Source organism: Schistocerca piceifrons, chromosome X, assembly GCF_021461385.2.
Source record: "Schistocerca piceifrons isolate TAMUIC-IGC-003096 chromosome X, iqSchPice1.1, whole genome shotgun sequence".
In the NCBI taxonomy this organism is placed as follows: Eukaryota; Metazoa; Arthropoda; class Insecta; order Orthoptera; family Acrididae; genus Schistocerca; species Schistocerca piceifrons.
Window position 1 is genome coordinate 295,243,920 of NC_060149.1, and position 14,543 is coordinate 295,258,462.

At 37.4% G+C, this 14,543-nt stretch overlaps 1 protein-coding gene across 20 annotated transcripts in view; it reads left to right on the plus strand.

Annotated features, from left to right (window-relative positions):
• Positions 1 to 14,543, plus strand: part of LOC124721411 (twitchin) — a 377,390-nt gene that overhangs the window by 111,461 nt on the left and 251,386 nt on the right. For all 20 annotated transcript variants that reach the window (XM_047246370.1, XM_047246371.1, XM_047246372.1 and 17 more), the window contains 7 exons: positions 4,337 to 4,462; positions 8,038 to 8,182; positions 8,799 to 8,938; positions 9,037 to 9,181; positions 9,289 to 9,430; positions 10,947 to 11,071; positions 12,455 to 12,593. In XM_047246370.1, coding sequence (XP_047102326.1) covers positions 4,337 to 4,462; positions 8,038 to 8,182; positions 8,799 to 8,938; positions 9,037 to 9,181; positions 9,289 to 9,430; positions 10,947 to 11,071; positions 12,455 to 12,593 — 962 coding nt within the window. The remainder of the gene's footprint in view (positions 1 to 4,336; positions 4,463 to 8,037; positions 8,183 to 8,798; positions 8,939 to 9,036; positions 9,182 to 9,288; positions 9,431 to 10,946; positions 11,072 to 12,454; positions 12,594 to 14,543) is intronic.

The window sequence follows — 14,543 nt, forward strand, 5'->3', positions numbered from 1 at the left end:
CTTGTCAGCAGGTGTAGCTGTGCTGTTCACTTATACTGTGTAAGCTAATGTGTTATCTCTTCTAATAGTGGAGATGGATGAAATAGTCAATACAGCAATATACATCGAAGACTTAATATATCTATTCTCTAATAGGTACCATCTAAAGATCTCTTTTCATATACTGCTCTTAAATGAGTAGTTTTTCTTCTTTCTGCCTTGTATTTTCACATCTTTTTTGTTATGATGTGCAGTAGTGTATCAGAAGTAAAATAAATTCACTCATAATATGTTGTAGGAGAGCTGGAATTCTCAGTGTAGAATAAAGTGGATGATCCCTCTCTACTTTATAGGGGGGTGTATCTATAGTCAAAGGTTGGGGAATCTTACAAATATTTAAAATATAGGAAAATAACATAAAGAATAACTAGGCAAGAATATTATTGTGTTGGATACTGGAAAGCTTATTCCATTTTGGTCTCTTAATATAATGCAATATGTAAAAAAAAATCACATAATGTGGATGTTTCTATTTTCATCAAGAACGAGGCCATACTTTCACTTGCTGAAGTTGTCTCTTTATGATCCATGTTGCTGATGTTATTGTGGTATTAACAACAGGAGGAAGTAAACAGATCATTCACAAAAATACAGTTGACACAAATTGAATGTGAACAGACTTACAGCAAAACAAAAGTCTTATATTTATCAAGCAACCTAATTTAGTCATTTTCTTGATTAATATAAATTATCATCAGCACAAAGTCAAATGAAGGTATGACTGTCTAATATTTGCATCTGAAGAATATTCCATTTGGAGCATGACTATAATCTGCAGTCAGAGAGAACACTGATACAAAATGGAACACATAAGAAAAATTCACATGAATAAGTATAAGAAAGCACAGTGCAATTGAAGAACAGCAATTGGGCAACAAAAATAGTTGCTTGAGGGTGTGGATCACAAAAGCTACATTACATGTATCTAGATAGTAATGTTTCTGAGGGCAAGCTGTGGAGTTGCCTTAAATACCACAAAAAATTTTGGTAACTGATGAGAAGGCTTCTTTGGCCAGACATTTGGTGTTCTAGTGAGTGAAAGGATGAAATTATTATATCATATAAGTTGACAAGTATGTACCAAATTAAAGTAATTTTGTCTTGAAAAAAGAAAGTTATATAATTTGCAGGTAATTTATTTTATACCAAAATGACTAAAATAGTTCATACATTAGAAGGTCTGAGGCAGAAACAGATCAGTTCCAATATGTCCTGAGATCTATATGTGGAGAACAAATGATGATCTCATTAGTTATTCACAGGTTTCAAGAAATACTAAAGGATGTCTTTTCTGATGTGTCTGTGCATATTTTTGTCGCTGTTGGGAGACACAGAAGATGTACCTTAATGCTGTTTATGGGTATTAGTTCTTAGTTCTGACATATTTATGAAGACTACATGAGAATGCCATCCATCTCATACATAACAATAATGCAGTTTCAGATGTGTTGTTGACTGAAAACTGCTAGTATGATATCTTATGATAACCAAGAGGAAGGAATAGTTGATCTTAATACACTCACAGATAAGAAAGACAATGCACCACAAAGGAATTATCCAAATGTAGTGGTAATAGGTAGATGTGATGTACATGTACAGATAAACAAATGATTACAATTTCAGAAAATTTGATTATTTATTCAAGATCAAGAGCTTCACAAATTGAGCAAGTCATTAATGTGTTGGTCCACCTCTGGCTCTTATGCAGGCAGTAATTCTGCTTGGCATTGATTGATAGGGTTGATGGGATGTCCTGAGCTGTATCATGCCAAATTCTGTCCAGTTTCTGCATTATATTGTCAAACTCCTGAGCTGGTTAGTGAGGCCTACCCATAATGCTCCAAAAATTTTCAGTTGGCCAGAGATCTGGCAGCCGTGCTAGCCCAGGTAGGGTTGGGCAGGCATGAAGACAAGTAATAGAAATTCAGGCCATGTGCGACAGGCATTATTTGCTGAAATGTAAGCCCAGGATGACTTACAATGAAGGGCAACAAAACGGGGTGTAGAATATTGCCAACTTACTGCTGTGCAATAAGGGTGTTGTGAATGACAATAAAAGGGGTCTTGCTATGAACCATCATTCCTGTTTGTCAGGCTGCATGGTGGGTGACAGTCTGCTCAGTATCTGACCACTGTCTGGGGCATCTCCAGGAATGTCTTTGGACTGAAATCTCATTGACTGTAGTAGAAATGTCTTCAGTGTTGAGTCCAACTTCAAATTGAACCCCGATGACCCAATGAAGACATGTCTGGAGATACCCCAGACAGGGATGGGATACCAACCTACCTGTTGCCCGCCATACAGCCCAACAACCAGGAGTGACAACCTGACAGCCACCCATTATAAAGCCTGACAACTAGGAGTGATAATGAAGTATCTGCACTAGCAGAATAGAAATGTGGAAAACACAAGTCCAAAAACAATTTATTGGACTCACCAAAACGAAACAATAATGCAATTTCCAAAGGAACAACAGACTCGATTCCAACTGTAGATCATCACCAATGTACAATAACAAATAATAATAGAAAAGACTGGACTCTTCGCGGGGAGAGATCACAACCAAACAATCATACAATGTCAAGATGTTCATCGATTATCCCAAGTCCATCAGTAAGAGATGGGCCAGCTAATAGAGGCGTCTGGCTGTGGGCTGCCGGGGTGACAGCTCTGCATACTTCCAAGCGGTGTGTCGAACTGCCCTTTGCCGGTGGTGCACCGACCTATAAAGCCCGTTTGGTGGATGTATCTACCACAGCTATTTGTGATCACTTGCCTGGCGTAGCAAAGTAGTTCCTGGGCTAGCTGCAACCTCTGGTGAAGCTGTTCTACAGGCCCCATGAATGGGTAGCAGTCCCTGGCGGCCGTTGGTAGAGACCTGGACTTGTGTTGTGTTGTGTTGTGGTCGCCAGTACATATTTGTGTTGACAACACAGACAACGTAGATTTTCATGGTGAATATATGTCCTATGATACAGGCATCCCATATTGGTTGGACATGAAGTCGGATGCCGATGCAGTAGGCACTATGATGTCTGAAGTGGGCAGCCACAGCAGATAGTCTTGGTTGCCATTTCATTTCAAAGCAGGACCCCTTTGGATGTTGTCCATGCACCCTTACAGTACTGTGGTACATCAACGAAATTCTGTGTTCTGTTTTGTTACCCTTCATGGCAAGGCATCCTGGGCTTGCATTTCAGCCAGCCTATACATGACAAGAATTTATACTGCTTGTCTTCATGCTTAACAAACCCTACATTCGCCGTCTAAATCATTGGATCTCTCCCCAGTTGAGAACATTTTGAGCATTTTTGACACACTTTTTCTTTAATAAATCATCCATTTTTTCTGAAATTGTAATCATTTGTTTGCCTGCACATGTACATCACGTTTACAGATATCTGTCACATTCACATAATTCTTTCACAGTGCATCATTATTTTTTGTTCCCAACCCAGAGTGTATGTGCTTTAGATTTGTTGTAGCAAAAATATCATTTTGCTGTGCATAATGTGTCATAGTGTTCTTAAGTCATATTCAGTTTGCTACCAGAACTCTTCAATCCCATTAGTGTATGTTTTTCATAATTTGGAGGATCTTGCAGTATTAGAGTTGTGCTTTCAGTCTAGTTTCAAACATAAAAATTAGTGCAAATCCTTGTCCACTGAGATTTTGGATTTCAGTGCAACATTATGAAGAGAGAACACATTTTTTCATAATTGCTAATAACTGTATTTGTTGTAAAATTTACTATCAATTATAAAAGCTTTCTTTCACTGTCTGAGGCACAGCTTATTTTAGAATACTCTGTGAATGTAGAAAATAATCAAACAGTTGAGTAGAACAGCATTTCGGTGTGTGTGTGTGTGTGTGTGTGTGTGTGTGTGTGTGTGTGTGAGACAGAGAGAGAGAGAGAGAGAGAGAGAGAGAGGATATGCACAAATGTGCATCTTTTATGAACGCATGCATGTGTCCACAAACGTATGAGTATTTCTTCATATTTCTGCTCTGTCATGAATGTTATTTTTTCTTTTGTCTAAACTTCAGTGTATGTTAATTATTTCCTTATGTGATTCTACATACGTCTTTCTAGTTTCAGAGAAGTTTTTCCAGTTTCAGTGACATCATTTGTTGAACACTTAGTTGTCTTTTTTTGTAGATTTTACAGCTGAACCTTGTATTTGGCTGTGATGAAAACTGGTGGATGCAAGAAACTACTGTGCACATCAGTGCTGTGCTCTTCTTCCATCATAGTTTTGACTGAACAGATTTACATCTTTTTCCTTTCTATTTTAGAAACAAGAGTCCTTTTTGAAGCCATTAGTGGATCAGGTAGCGAAGGAAGGAAAAGATAAGAAAGTAGTATTTGATGCTGTGTTTTCCAAACCAAATGCAAAACCAAAGTGGATGTTCCGGAAAGATGTAAGTACATGTCCTTCATTTTGATTTCTACAAGTTAACTTGATATCTATCTGCAGAACATTTATAAAGAAGTGAAAAACAATACTAGTGAATTCTTCAAACTTGTACATATAGGGTAAATATAGTGAACAAGTTGTATGTGGGTTATAGTGATGAGTTGTTGCAGCCAAGGGCACAGAGACACAAACCCATGATAATTGCATAACTCAATATGCTGTTGTAAAATGCTTCGGAAGGTACTGTTAACCTCCACTTAGTGTGGAAATTATATTTTGCAATGATATTAATGATTGCAATGATTGTAACTGCTTCAGCAAAATAAGTTTCCTATTTGTGCTTAACTCCACTTAACCCTACAGCTTCTGCTATTGCATCAGCAAGTTCTCCCTTAAGATTTTTCCACAAAGTTTAAATTTGTGACAGTTCAGTCCAACATGTAAAATATTTTAATGTTGCACTGGAGTAGCTTTCTTCTCATGGTTAAGTTAAGTGACCATGTTGACTTTGGAACTTTTCCTATGGAGGCATGTGTAATAAAATCGTCACAGAATGTACATGTACATTGCAAACATAGGGTCTAAATGTATTGAGAGTCTCTTCAGGTTTGCTGTCGGATACTAAAATCAACTAGATTCAATATTTCAGTGATCTAACTGTTCGCCATTTTCAGGAGAATGTTGCTTCTGCAGCTGCGTCCCACTGAGAACTGATGTCAAGGTTGCGAATCGACAGTCTATATAGGCCTCCACACTGTACATGGCACATGTGCTGCCCATCACAGTTTCTGCCTTCCGAGACCGGGCAAGTGGCACCACCCTTAATAGAACACCAGTGGCAATGATAAATCGTTATATGTACTAGTATCCAGCAGCTAACCCAAAGAGACTTTCAAGACTTATTGTGCCAGGAAAGCCAACAGAGTCACATAGGGTCTATATGCAGTCAGATGACATAGTTTCAAATAACTAAACATCACTTTTAATATCAGTCAGTTGTCTAAGATAACAGCAAGGATCTGTGAAAATATTTTTGTTTTGACTTATACCTGATGCACGAAAATATTGCATGGTTCACATTCCCTTCTGCATTGTGCAAACCACAATCCTATATGGGATAGGTGGGTAGAAAATTTACTAATGTTTAACTTCACATACATGATCATTGTTATGCATTGACGATTTCTATTTCAAATTGTGAACCATGGAAGTGATGCGGGTTTGGGCTACAATTTTCAATGATGCACTTATTGTGTGATTGTGTGTTAATTCAATTGCATCTACCAGTCCTCATTGTTTCTCCCTTTTATTATTGATTAAACTTATTATTTCTATATAAGGAACTGTATTGGTGAGAATTTCACTTGAGTTTGCAGTGTCCTGGAATCCCCTAAAAGTTCTTTATTATGACTGCTGGCATATTTCTATGGCTTTTGTGGTAATATCTACAATTATAGACAGTACATTTGTACTCCTGGGATTTTTAGGACTCTCCAGTATAAATAGGAAATTAGTTATTACCATTATCTTACTTTGTGTCCAAGATCTGTCATCTATTACTGCTTCCCTGATTGCGATGGCTTTTGCATAACAGATAGTTGATTCTTTAGGTAGGCAATAAAGAGATTGCAAATTTTCTGTGGCGCTGTATGTTGCACTGCTTACTCTTCTCCTTGCTTGATCCAACCATATAAGCCTGTGTTATTCTAGGTGTATGGTATTAAGTAATATGTTGATTTCAAGATTCAGCTTTGTAGAACTTTTGTTCCATTTATCAGTGTTATCAAACACTAGTAGCTTTTCATCTCAGTAACTGAATAGAATTAGGATTTGTGGTAAGATTTTGTATTCTTGTGTTTTGCTGCCAAGCAAGGCCCACCATTTAAACAATTTTAATCATAGCACCATTCTTATGTCTGTCATGAAATTGGTGAATTTTTATATCTCTAAATGGTACTTTAATAACCTGTTTATTTAACTATGGTCTTCCTGTGGATTTTCTTTCAAATGAGTTCATCTGCAAGTTCTTCCCTCCTTCTAGCCAATGGTATTTTGCCTGACACTGCATGTAGAGCACTCACAGGAGTGGTGAGTATGGCTACAGGGCATGTTCGAATGAAACGATACTGGAGAATGACTTGTCTGTTAATCAAGTTAATTGTCCTACCATTGCAAACTATTTAGTTGTAGTCCAAGAATGATTTTACAGGAATCTTTTGCATTCATCTGTGTTTCTGTCCTTGTTGAAACGGTAACTATATGAGCTTTCCACAGTAATCAGAAATTTAAAGGGATTTTTGGATGTGACCTTGATTCCACCATCCTTCATAATATCAGGATAATGCAGAACTCTTCTTCATGTAAAAATGACCACTGATGACATTTTTAGATTATTTTTTCTCTTTCAGCTAAATTGTTAGCTTTGGTACAATATGATTGACAATTGCTTTCACTGTTTTAGAGAGGACTGTTGAATATAGAGAAAAATAATCTTTGAACTGCCGGATGGTTACACATAGCTAGAAACAATCATAAAGACCTCACATATATAATATGTATAAAAAGGGTCTCAGTATGACTTCCTTGGGTCATCCCCTGTCAACAGTGTGTGATTAATACATAGTCCTTTTTCTCACACTAATGATTTGAAAGTGCTGATTTGCAAGGAAATCTGACTGAAAGAAGCTTGCTTACTAAAAGAAAAATGCCCACATTGCTGTAAGTGCCTACTATGCCACATATTTTTCCCTTCTAAACTCCTCCAAAGTCTTGGTAATCAATAAATGTGAGTTTGTAAATAATTTCGGAGTAAGGGAAATAACTCACTGAGTAATAGAAGACTGGAAGATTGAGTCATTGACAGGGACACAAAAGAGAATGAAAACTTAAATAGAAGACACACACACACACACACACACACACACACACACACACACACGCGGATTGATATTCAGCTGGCACAGTGTAGCCTAGCTCTATGCATCTAAAGGATAATGAAGTTTTCACTCTTTTTTTTAAGTGCCTGTCAACAAATCAACTCTTCTACTGTCAGATGAGTGGTTTATGTTACTCCTAAATTGTTAACATTCTGCCAGAACTTTTGATAACATATAAATATGAGTTTGATTGTTGTTAAACATAATGCTAGCCACACGTTTGTGCAGAACCAAATATTCCCCTTAGTGACAACAACCAGTGTTTAGGATTCATAATTCTATTTTTGACATCATAGTCATCTGTTAGATTGTTCATCTAAATTTATACTGTTTCATGTAGTGTATGTTCATTTCAGCTACTCACTATGTCACACCTAAATGCTCACTTACCTCCAACTACAGCATAGCATTCATTCTCTACTGACTCATTCATCAAAAATAAAAGTAATTGAGTGATAAAACAAATACATGAATTATGATTAAAACAAAGTTCTCATTATGTATCATGTCTGCTTAAGTTTAAATATGGAAATAAATCTAAATTATATAGAGGCAAGTTTTCACATGGATAAAATTTCCTTGACATGGCTGTAAATTTTCATTTGTGCATGTCATAATTTACCAGTATTTCTTTTCAATGCAGGAGCTGTTTCCTGGCTCAAAGTACAAATTTGTTAATGAAAATGATGTGTACAAACTTATCATTAACATGCCCAAAGTTGAAGATACTGGAAAATATACTGTAGAAATTGGAGGTGTTTCATGCACTGCATTCTTAAATGTTGAAGGTAAGCTATGATATTCTGGAACATAAACGTTAATGCTATGTTTGCTATTTTATAAATAAATATGTTCTCAGGTGTGCACCTAAGAAGAAAGAATGTAAAGCATCAAACGTTCTCATGAACATCAGTATATGTTGTTTTGCCCACATCCTGGAAGAAACTTGTTTTCATTCCCAGTATTGCTCTTATGAAGTGTGTTTTTCCTGTGTTCCATAAACAAACAGAAAAAAATGTTACATTTATTCCATTGTGAAATAACTTAAGAATTTACTTTCTCCAGTAATGTCAACTTCTGTAACCAGCAGGCAACTTACACATAAATAATGTGTTTTCATGAAAACGTTTGTCATTTCTTATTAAAATATCAGCACAAACTGAAAATAACCTAATAAGTTTTTTGTAACACCAAGGTTTTTGTAAAACTATAGGTGATGCTATTAAAGCAGCACACCCATTTCAGTTACTTGCACTAGTTGCAAATGAAATCCGAACATACCAAAACACATTCCATGCTAGTTTCTTCTGTTGTGGTTGATTTATTTATGTATGTAAATCATTTGGCATATTAGACATCATGAGTGTTTTATGAATACCATTGTGATCAATATTTATTTTACAGAGGCTGAGCCGGTATACTCATTTTTGAAACCTTTAAGCAAGAAAATAGAAGGTTTCACAAAACATGAAACATCCATGGAATGTACTGTTAGCAGCAGCATGGCTATTATACATTGGTACAAAGGAAACACAAAACTTGAGGTATAACTTCAGTTAATTAATTTGGCTTTTAATGTAGATTACTAACTGTACTTAACAGTTTAATTTTTTTATACTCACATTTTAATTTTTGTGTAAAGGAGGGAGATAAATATGAAATGAGCAAGGACTTAGCTGGTATCTGCCGGTTGACAATCAAGAATTGTGAACTTACTGACAGTGGTGAATATTCTTGCCGAATTGCTAAGCAGGATGATAAAACCACGACAACAGTTAAAATAATTGGTAAGATAAAAGACTAGAAAGTTAAGTTCTTCAAATTTTTGGTAATGTTTGAATATAATGAATCTCCATTTAGTTAACTGTTCATGAGATTTGTTTCCATATTACAGAATATCCTTACAAGTTTGTAAAAGTGTTGAAGAGTCAACAGATAACAGAAAAGGAAACTGTCACATTACTTTGTGAACTTGATGATGCCGGAGGGGAAGTTACATGGATGAAAGGTGATGAAGAAGTGAAACCAGATAAAAGGTAATACAACACTTTTGTGAAAAAGTTTGTGAATAATATGTTAGAGTAAAGCTAAGATGTAGTAATAGGAATGTCAGAATATTTGTAATGTTACTATGACTAAAATTAAATCATTTTATAACAAATTCTTCATTAATTCATATTCCAGTAGTATTTCTGAGGTGTTTCATACAAACACTGTTTGACTTACTACTGTACTTGTATGTGTGTTTTGAGTATGTTTTTAGTGTTTCATGTAAGTATTGGTAGCAAGCTTATTATGTAAAAAGTTGATTTAAGTTGCAATTTTACTATCAAAGGTAACATTCAGTTTGACATAGATCATGTTCTAGCACATTTTAAAGTGGCTACACTTTTCTGAATCATTTTAATGCACTTGATAGCGGGACCTTAGTCAAATGTAATTGCTGTACAAGAAGAGATATTTTTAAAAACTTTGTGTAAATAAATATATGTTTTTTTCTGTAATATCTTGCGAATTATGACTGGTTATAATTACAAATGCTAATAAATAACAGTGACATGAACAGTAATAAATGTTGTATGCAAAGCTCCAAAATTAAACTATAACAGAATAAACATATAACATACTCAACTTGTTTGGCAGTAGCAAACATAAACAAATGTGATGAGATGTTCAGGACTCCAGCAGAAGAGATCAAATGGATTGATTCAATGGAACAAGTCAGGCATTTATTGAGACGGTGACTGAGGAGAGTAACAATGAACTGCAAAAAGAGATGAAACTTGAAAATCTGAACAGGTACTAAAGAAAACAAATAATGTGTTGAAGAGGATGAAGATGAGAGTCATGGGGTCTGATTACTGTATTACTGAGGTTGGGAAGTCAGCAAGAAGCTGCCTTTATGTATGGAAAATAAAGAGTATGCTAGTAAAAATTTTTCAGTAGCCCTGGTGGAGGTTTTGTGTGCTGTATTCCAGTCCTGTCTTGTCACTGGGCAGGTTTAAAAAGTTCTAATTCTCAAAACTTGCTTTTGTCTCACACTTTTGTCATTTCTGTGCCTGCTGCCAATTGATAAACAGAGGATTCTTTCCATGTTTGTTCAATTTTCACAAATAATTTAATTTTGTTTGTTTAGTATGTTATGATCAATAAAATACCCCAAAGCACATTTCATGGCAATCACATAAACAAACAAACTTGATCTAACAGCAGAACTTGTGTTTGTGATTCTGTTTATGAATTTCACTGACCTTGTGTCAGTATTCATTGTCAAGTGCGAAATAAGGTGTTGCAAACTGTATTTCAGTCATTGAGAGATATTTGCTAGTTGCATCACATCATGCCAAAAGAAGGATGGAAAGAACTATAAAACAAACTTTATGCAATACTTAGTGGCTGTTGACTGTTATAAAAGTCACCATGTAATAATTTTAGAATGCATTATAGAAAACATTTCCATCTCCATTTAGTACACCAGGTACACAGTTGGTATTGGTAATATTTCCTGTACTTTGTTCATAGCCCAATGATATGACTTTTCTCTTCTTTCAGAATACATATTGTGAAAGACGGAAGGAAGAGAAAGCTTATAATTAAGGACTCCAAAGTAACAGATTGTGGAATGTATTCCTGTGTCAGTAATGCTGACAAGACAGAGGCTGAACTAGTTATCCAGTGTAAGTGTTTTTATTGTTGACTTACATGAGAATAGTCTAAGATGAAATAACCAGAAATAAAACATTAGCTGTAACAAATCAAATTGAATCTCTCAGCCTGTCAGTCCCAAAATTCATAACAAAGAACTTGTATGCACAGTGGACAATAGCCATAGAATTCTGCTAGAAAAACTATACTTCTCTGGTTTTAGAGACTGAGAGCTATCTCTGATCATATCCTTTCTGACTGACAGAAAACCAATTCTGCAGTTCAACAATATTAGACCAAAAGTCTTGGATATCACGTGGGGTATGCCACTGGTTCCTGTGTTTGCACCTTTACTCTTAATAATATGTGTAAATAACATGCCCAATATTATGTTGTGTATATTCATACTCATTGTGGGATGATACCACTTTTGTTACAGCTAGGAAAGACTTTGAAACATTAAAGCAAAAAAGTAGACATCATTTCAGAGCAACCAGTAAGTGGTTCAATATCAATGAATTATGTATTAGTCATGAAGAAACTGTAAATATTCTCTTTAGTTTATGTATTAAAGATGATGGCAACAACTGTGCTTCAGATCTTTTTGGGATCCATCTAGACTCAGAATTAACATGGAAGAATTGTACCAATTATATCTATAATATGTTAGCACATGTTATGTATTTATTTCTTAAACTATGATCATATGTTAGTGACAGCTGTTGCTCAGTTCATATTATGCCATTTTCCACACCCATTTTACATATGGTGTTTAGTTATGGGGGATGTTCTCTGGGGCAAAAAAAGTTCTCATTTGGAATAAGAAGCCAATCAGATGCATCCATGGAGTCAGAGATAATGAGTTTTGTGGACCACATTTAAAAAAACTAAAAATACCAACAGTTATGTCCCTATTTGTAATAAGTTGTCTAATCATACAAAAGAAAACCAACACTGTTACAAACTATGACAAGCTGTCCATCAGTGTAACACATGCCTAAAACAGAAGACGGACATCACTGTCACTAGACTTAAGAAAACTCAACATAGTTACAAACACATGATGGTGAAACTATTTAACATGTTGCCAGTGTCAGCACACAATGTGTCACTGAATATGTTTAAAAACACTGTCCAGAAATGCCTTAGAGAAAAACCACTATGCAATAGAAGATTTCGAAGTGTGCCCGAAAGATAATCTCAAGTACTAATACAATTTCATTTAGATTAAACTTACATATGTGAATATGTTGAATATATCACATGCAGTATGAAGGACAACTTTGTGTCTTGATAGACAGTAATGATAAAAAATGTGTTTTACATTATGTATGTTACTTATATAATTCTCTATATGTAAGTGTGTAAGCAGAAGTTAACATTGTATTAATTAATTACATGTTATGTGCTCATAGATCAAAATCGTTTCAACAAGAAACTTAAAGACACCACTGTGGTAGAACGAGAAAAACTTGTGCTGGACATTGAACTTCAGGATCAGACTGCTCCAGCTGAATGGTTTTTCAATGGAGAACCAATCAAGGAATCTGACAGGTACAGATATAATAAGGTTTTCTTTGTACGTCATGAGAATTTTCAGCTCTGAATTATAAATAAGTAGCATCTGTTATCTCATTGTTTGGAGGAAGAACAAAGAAATTAAGTTGCATATGTATTACATCAATTTAGAACCGCTGAGAGAGCTCATTTTACTAAGGAACCATTTTTTGTTATGTGGGCTTATTACTGGGTGTCTGTTTCTCAGTCTTGAATGTGTCCTTGCACTGTGACAAAATTCATCAAAACCAATCAACTCTGTTCACTACTGACAATTTCTTATGCTGTGCTGAAAGGCAAAAATGGCAATGCTCCAGCACAGCTTCACGAAAAGCTGCATGAAGAAGTCTTTTGGGCACTTGAAGGAATGAAAACATATGTACAGATGAAAATGGCTCCTACTGTGGGGATTCAAGTGGATGTGACTTACCAAACGAAAGCGCTGGCAGGTCGAAAGACACACAAACAAACACAAACATACACACAAAATTCAAGCTTTCGCAACAAACTGTTGCCTCATCAGGAAAGAGGGAAGAAGAGGGAAAGACGAAAGGATGTGGGTTTTAAGGGAGAGGGTAAGGAGTCATTCCAATCCCGGGAGCGGAAAGACTTACCTTAGGGGGAAAAAGGACGGGTATACGCTCGCACACACACACACACATATCCATCCACACTAGTGGTGGGCAGGAAATCGTGAACAGATACGCGATTTCCTGCCCACCCCTAGTGTGGATGGATATGTGTGTGTGTGCGAGCGTATACCCGTCCTTTTACCCCCTAAGGTAAGTCTTTCCGCTCCCGGGATTGGAATGACTCCTTACCCTCTCCCTTTAAAATCCACATCCTTTCGTCTTTCCCTCTCCTTCCCTCTTTCCTGATGAGGCAACAGTTTGTTGCGAAAGCTTGAATTTTGTGTGTATGTTTGTGTTTGTTTGTGTGTCTTTCGACCTGCCAGTGCTTTCGCTTGGTAAGTCACATCATCTTTGTTTTTTGATAAATTTTTCCCACGTGGAATGTTTCCATATATACACTCCAGGAAATGGAAAAAAGAACACATTGACACCGGTGTGTCAGACCCACCATACTTGCTCTGGACACTGCGAGAGGGCTGTACAAGCAATGATCACACGCACGGCACAGCGGACACACCAGGAACCGCGGTGTTGGCCGTCGAATGGCGCTAGCTGCGCAGCATTTGTGCACCGCCGCCGTCAGTGTCAGCCAGTTTGCCGTGGCATACGGAGCTCCATCGCAGTCTTTAACACTGGTAGCATGCCGCGACAGCGTGGACATGAACCGTATGTGCAGTTGACGGACTTTGAGCGAGGGCGTATAGCGGGCATGCGGGAGGCCGGGTGGACGTACAGCCGAATTGCTCAACACGTGGGGCGTGAGGTCTCCACAGTACATCGATGTTGTCGCCAGTGGTCGGCGGAAGGTGCACGTGCCCGTCGACCTGGGACCGGACCGCAGCGACGCACGGATGCACGCCAAGACCGTAGGATCCTACGCAGTGCCGTAGGGGACCGCACCGCCACTTCCCAGCAAATTAGGGACACTGTTGCTCCTGGGGTATCGGCGAGGACCATTCGCAACCGTCTCCATGAAGCTGGGCTACGGTCCCGCACACCGTTTGGCCGTCTTCCGCCCACGCCCCAACATCGTGCAGCCCGCCTCCAGTGGTGTCGCGACAGGCGTGAATGGAGGGACGAATGGAGACGTGTCGTCTTCAGCGATGAGAGTCGCTTCTGCCTTGGTGCCAATGATGGTCGTATGCGTGTTTGGCGCCATGCAGGTGAGCGCCACAATCAGGACTGCATACGACCGAGGCACACAGGGCCAACACCCAGCATCATGGTGTGGGGAGCGATCTCCTACACTGGCCGTACACCACTGGTGATCGTCGAGGGGATACTGAATAGTGCACGGTACATCCAAACCGTCATC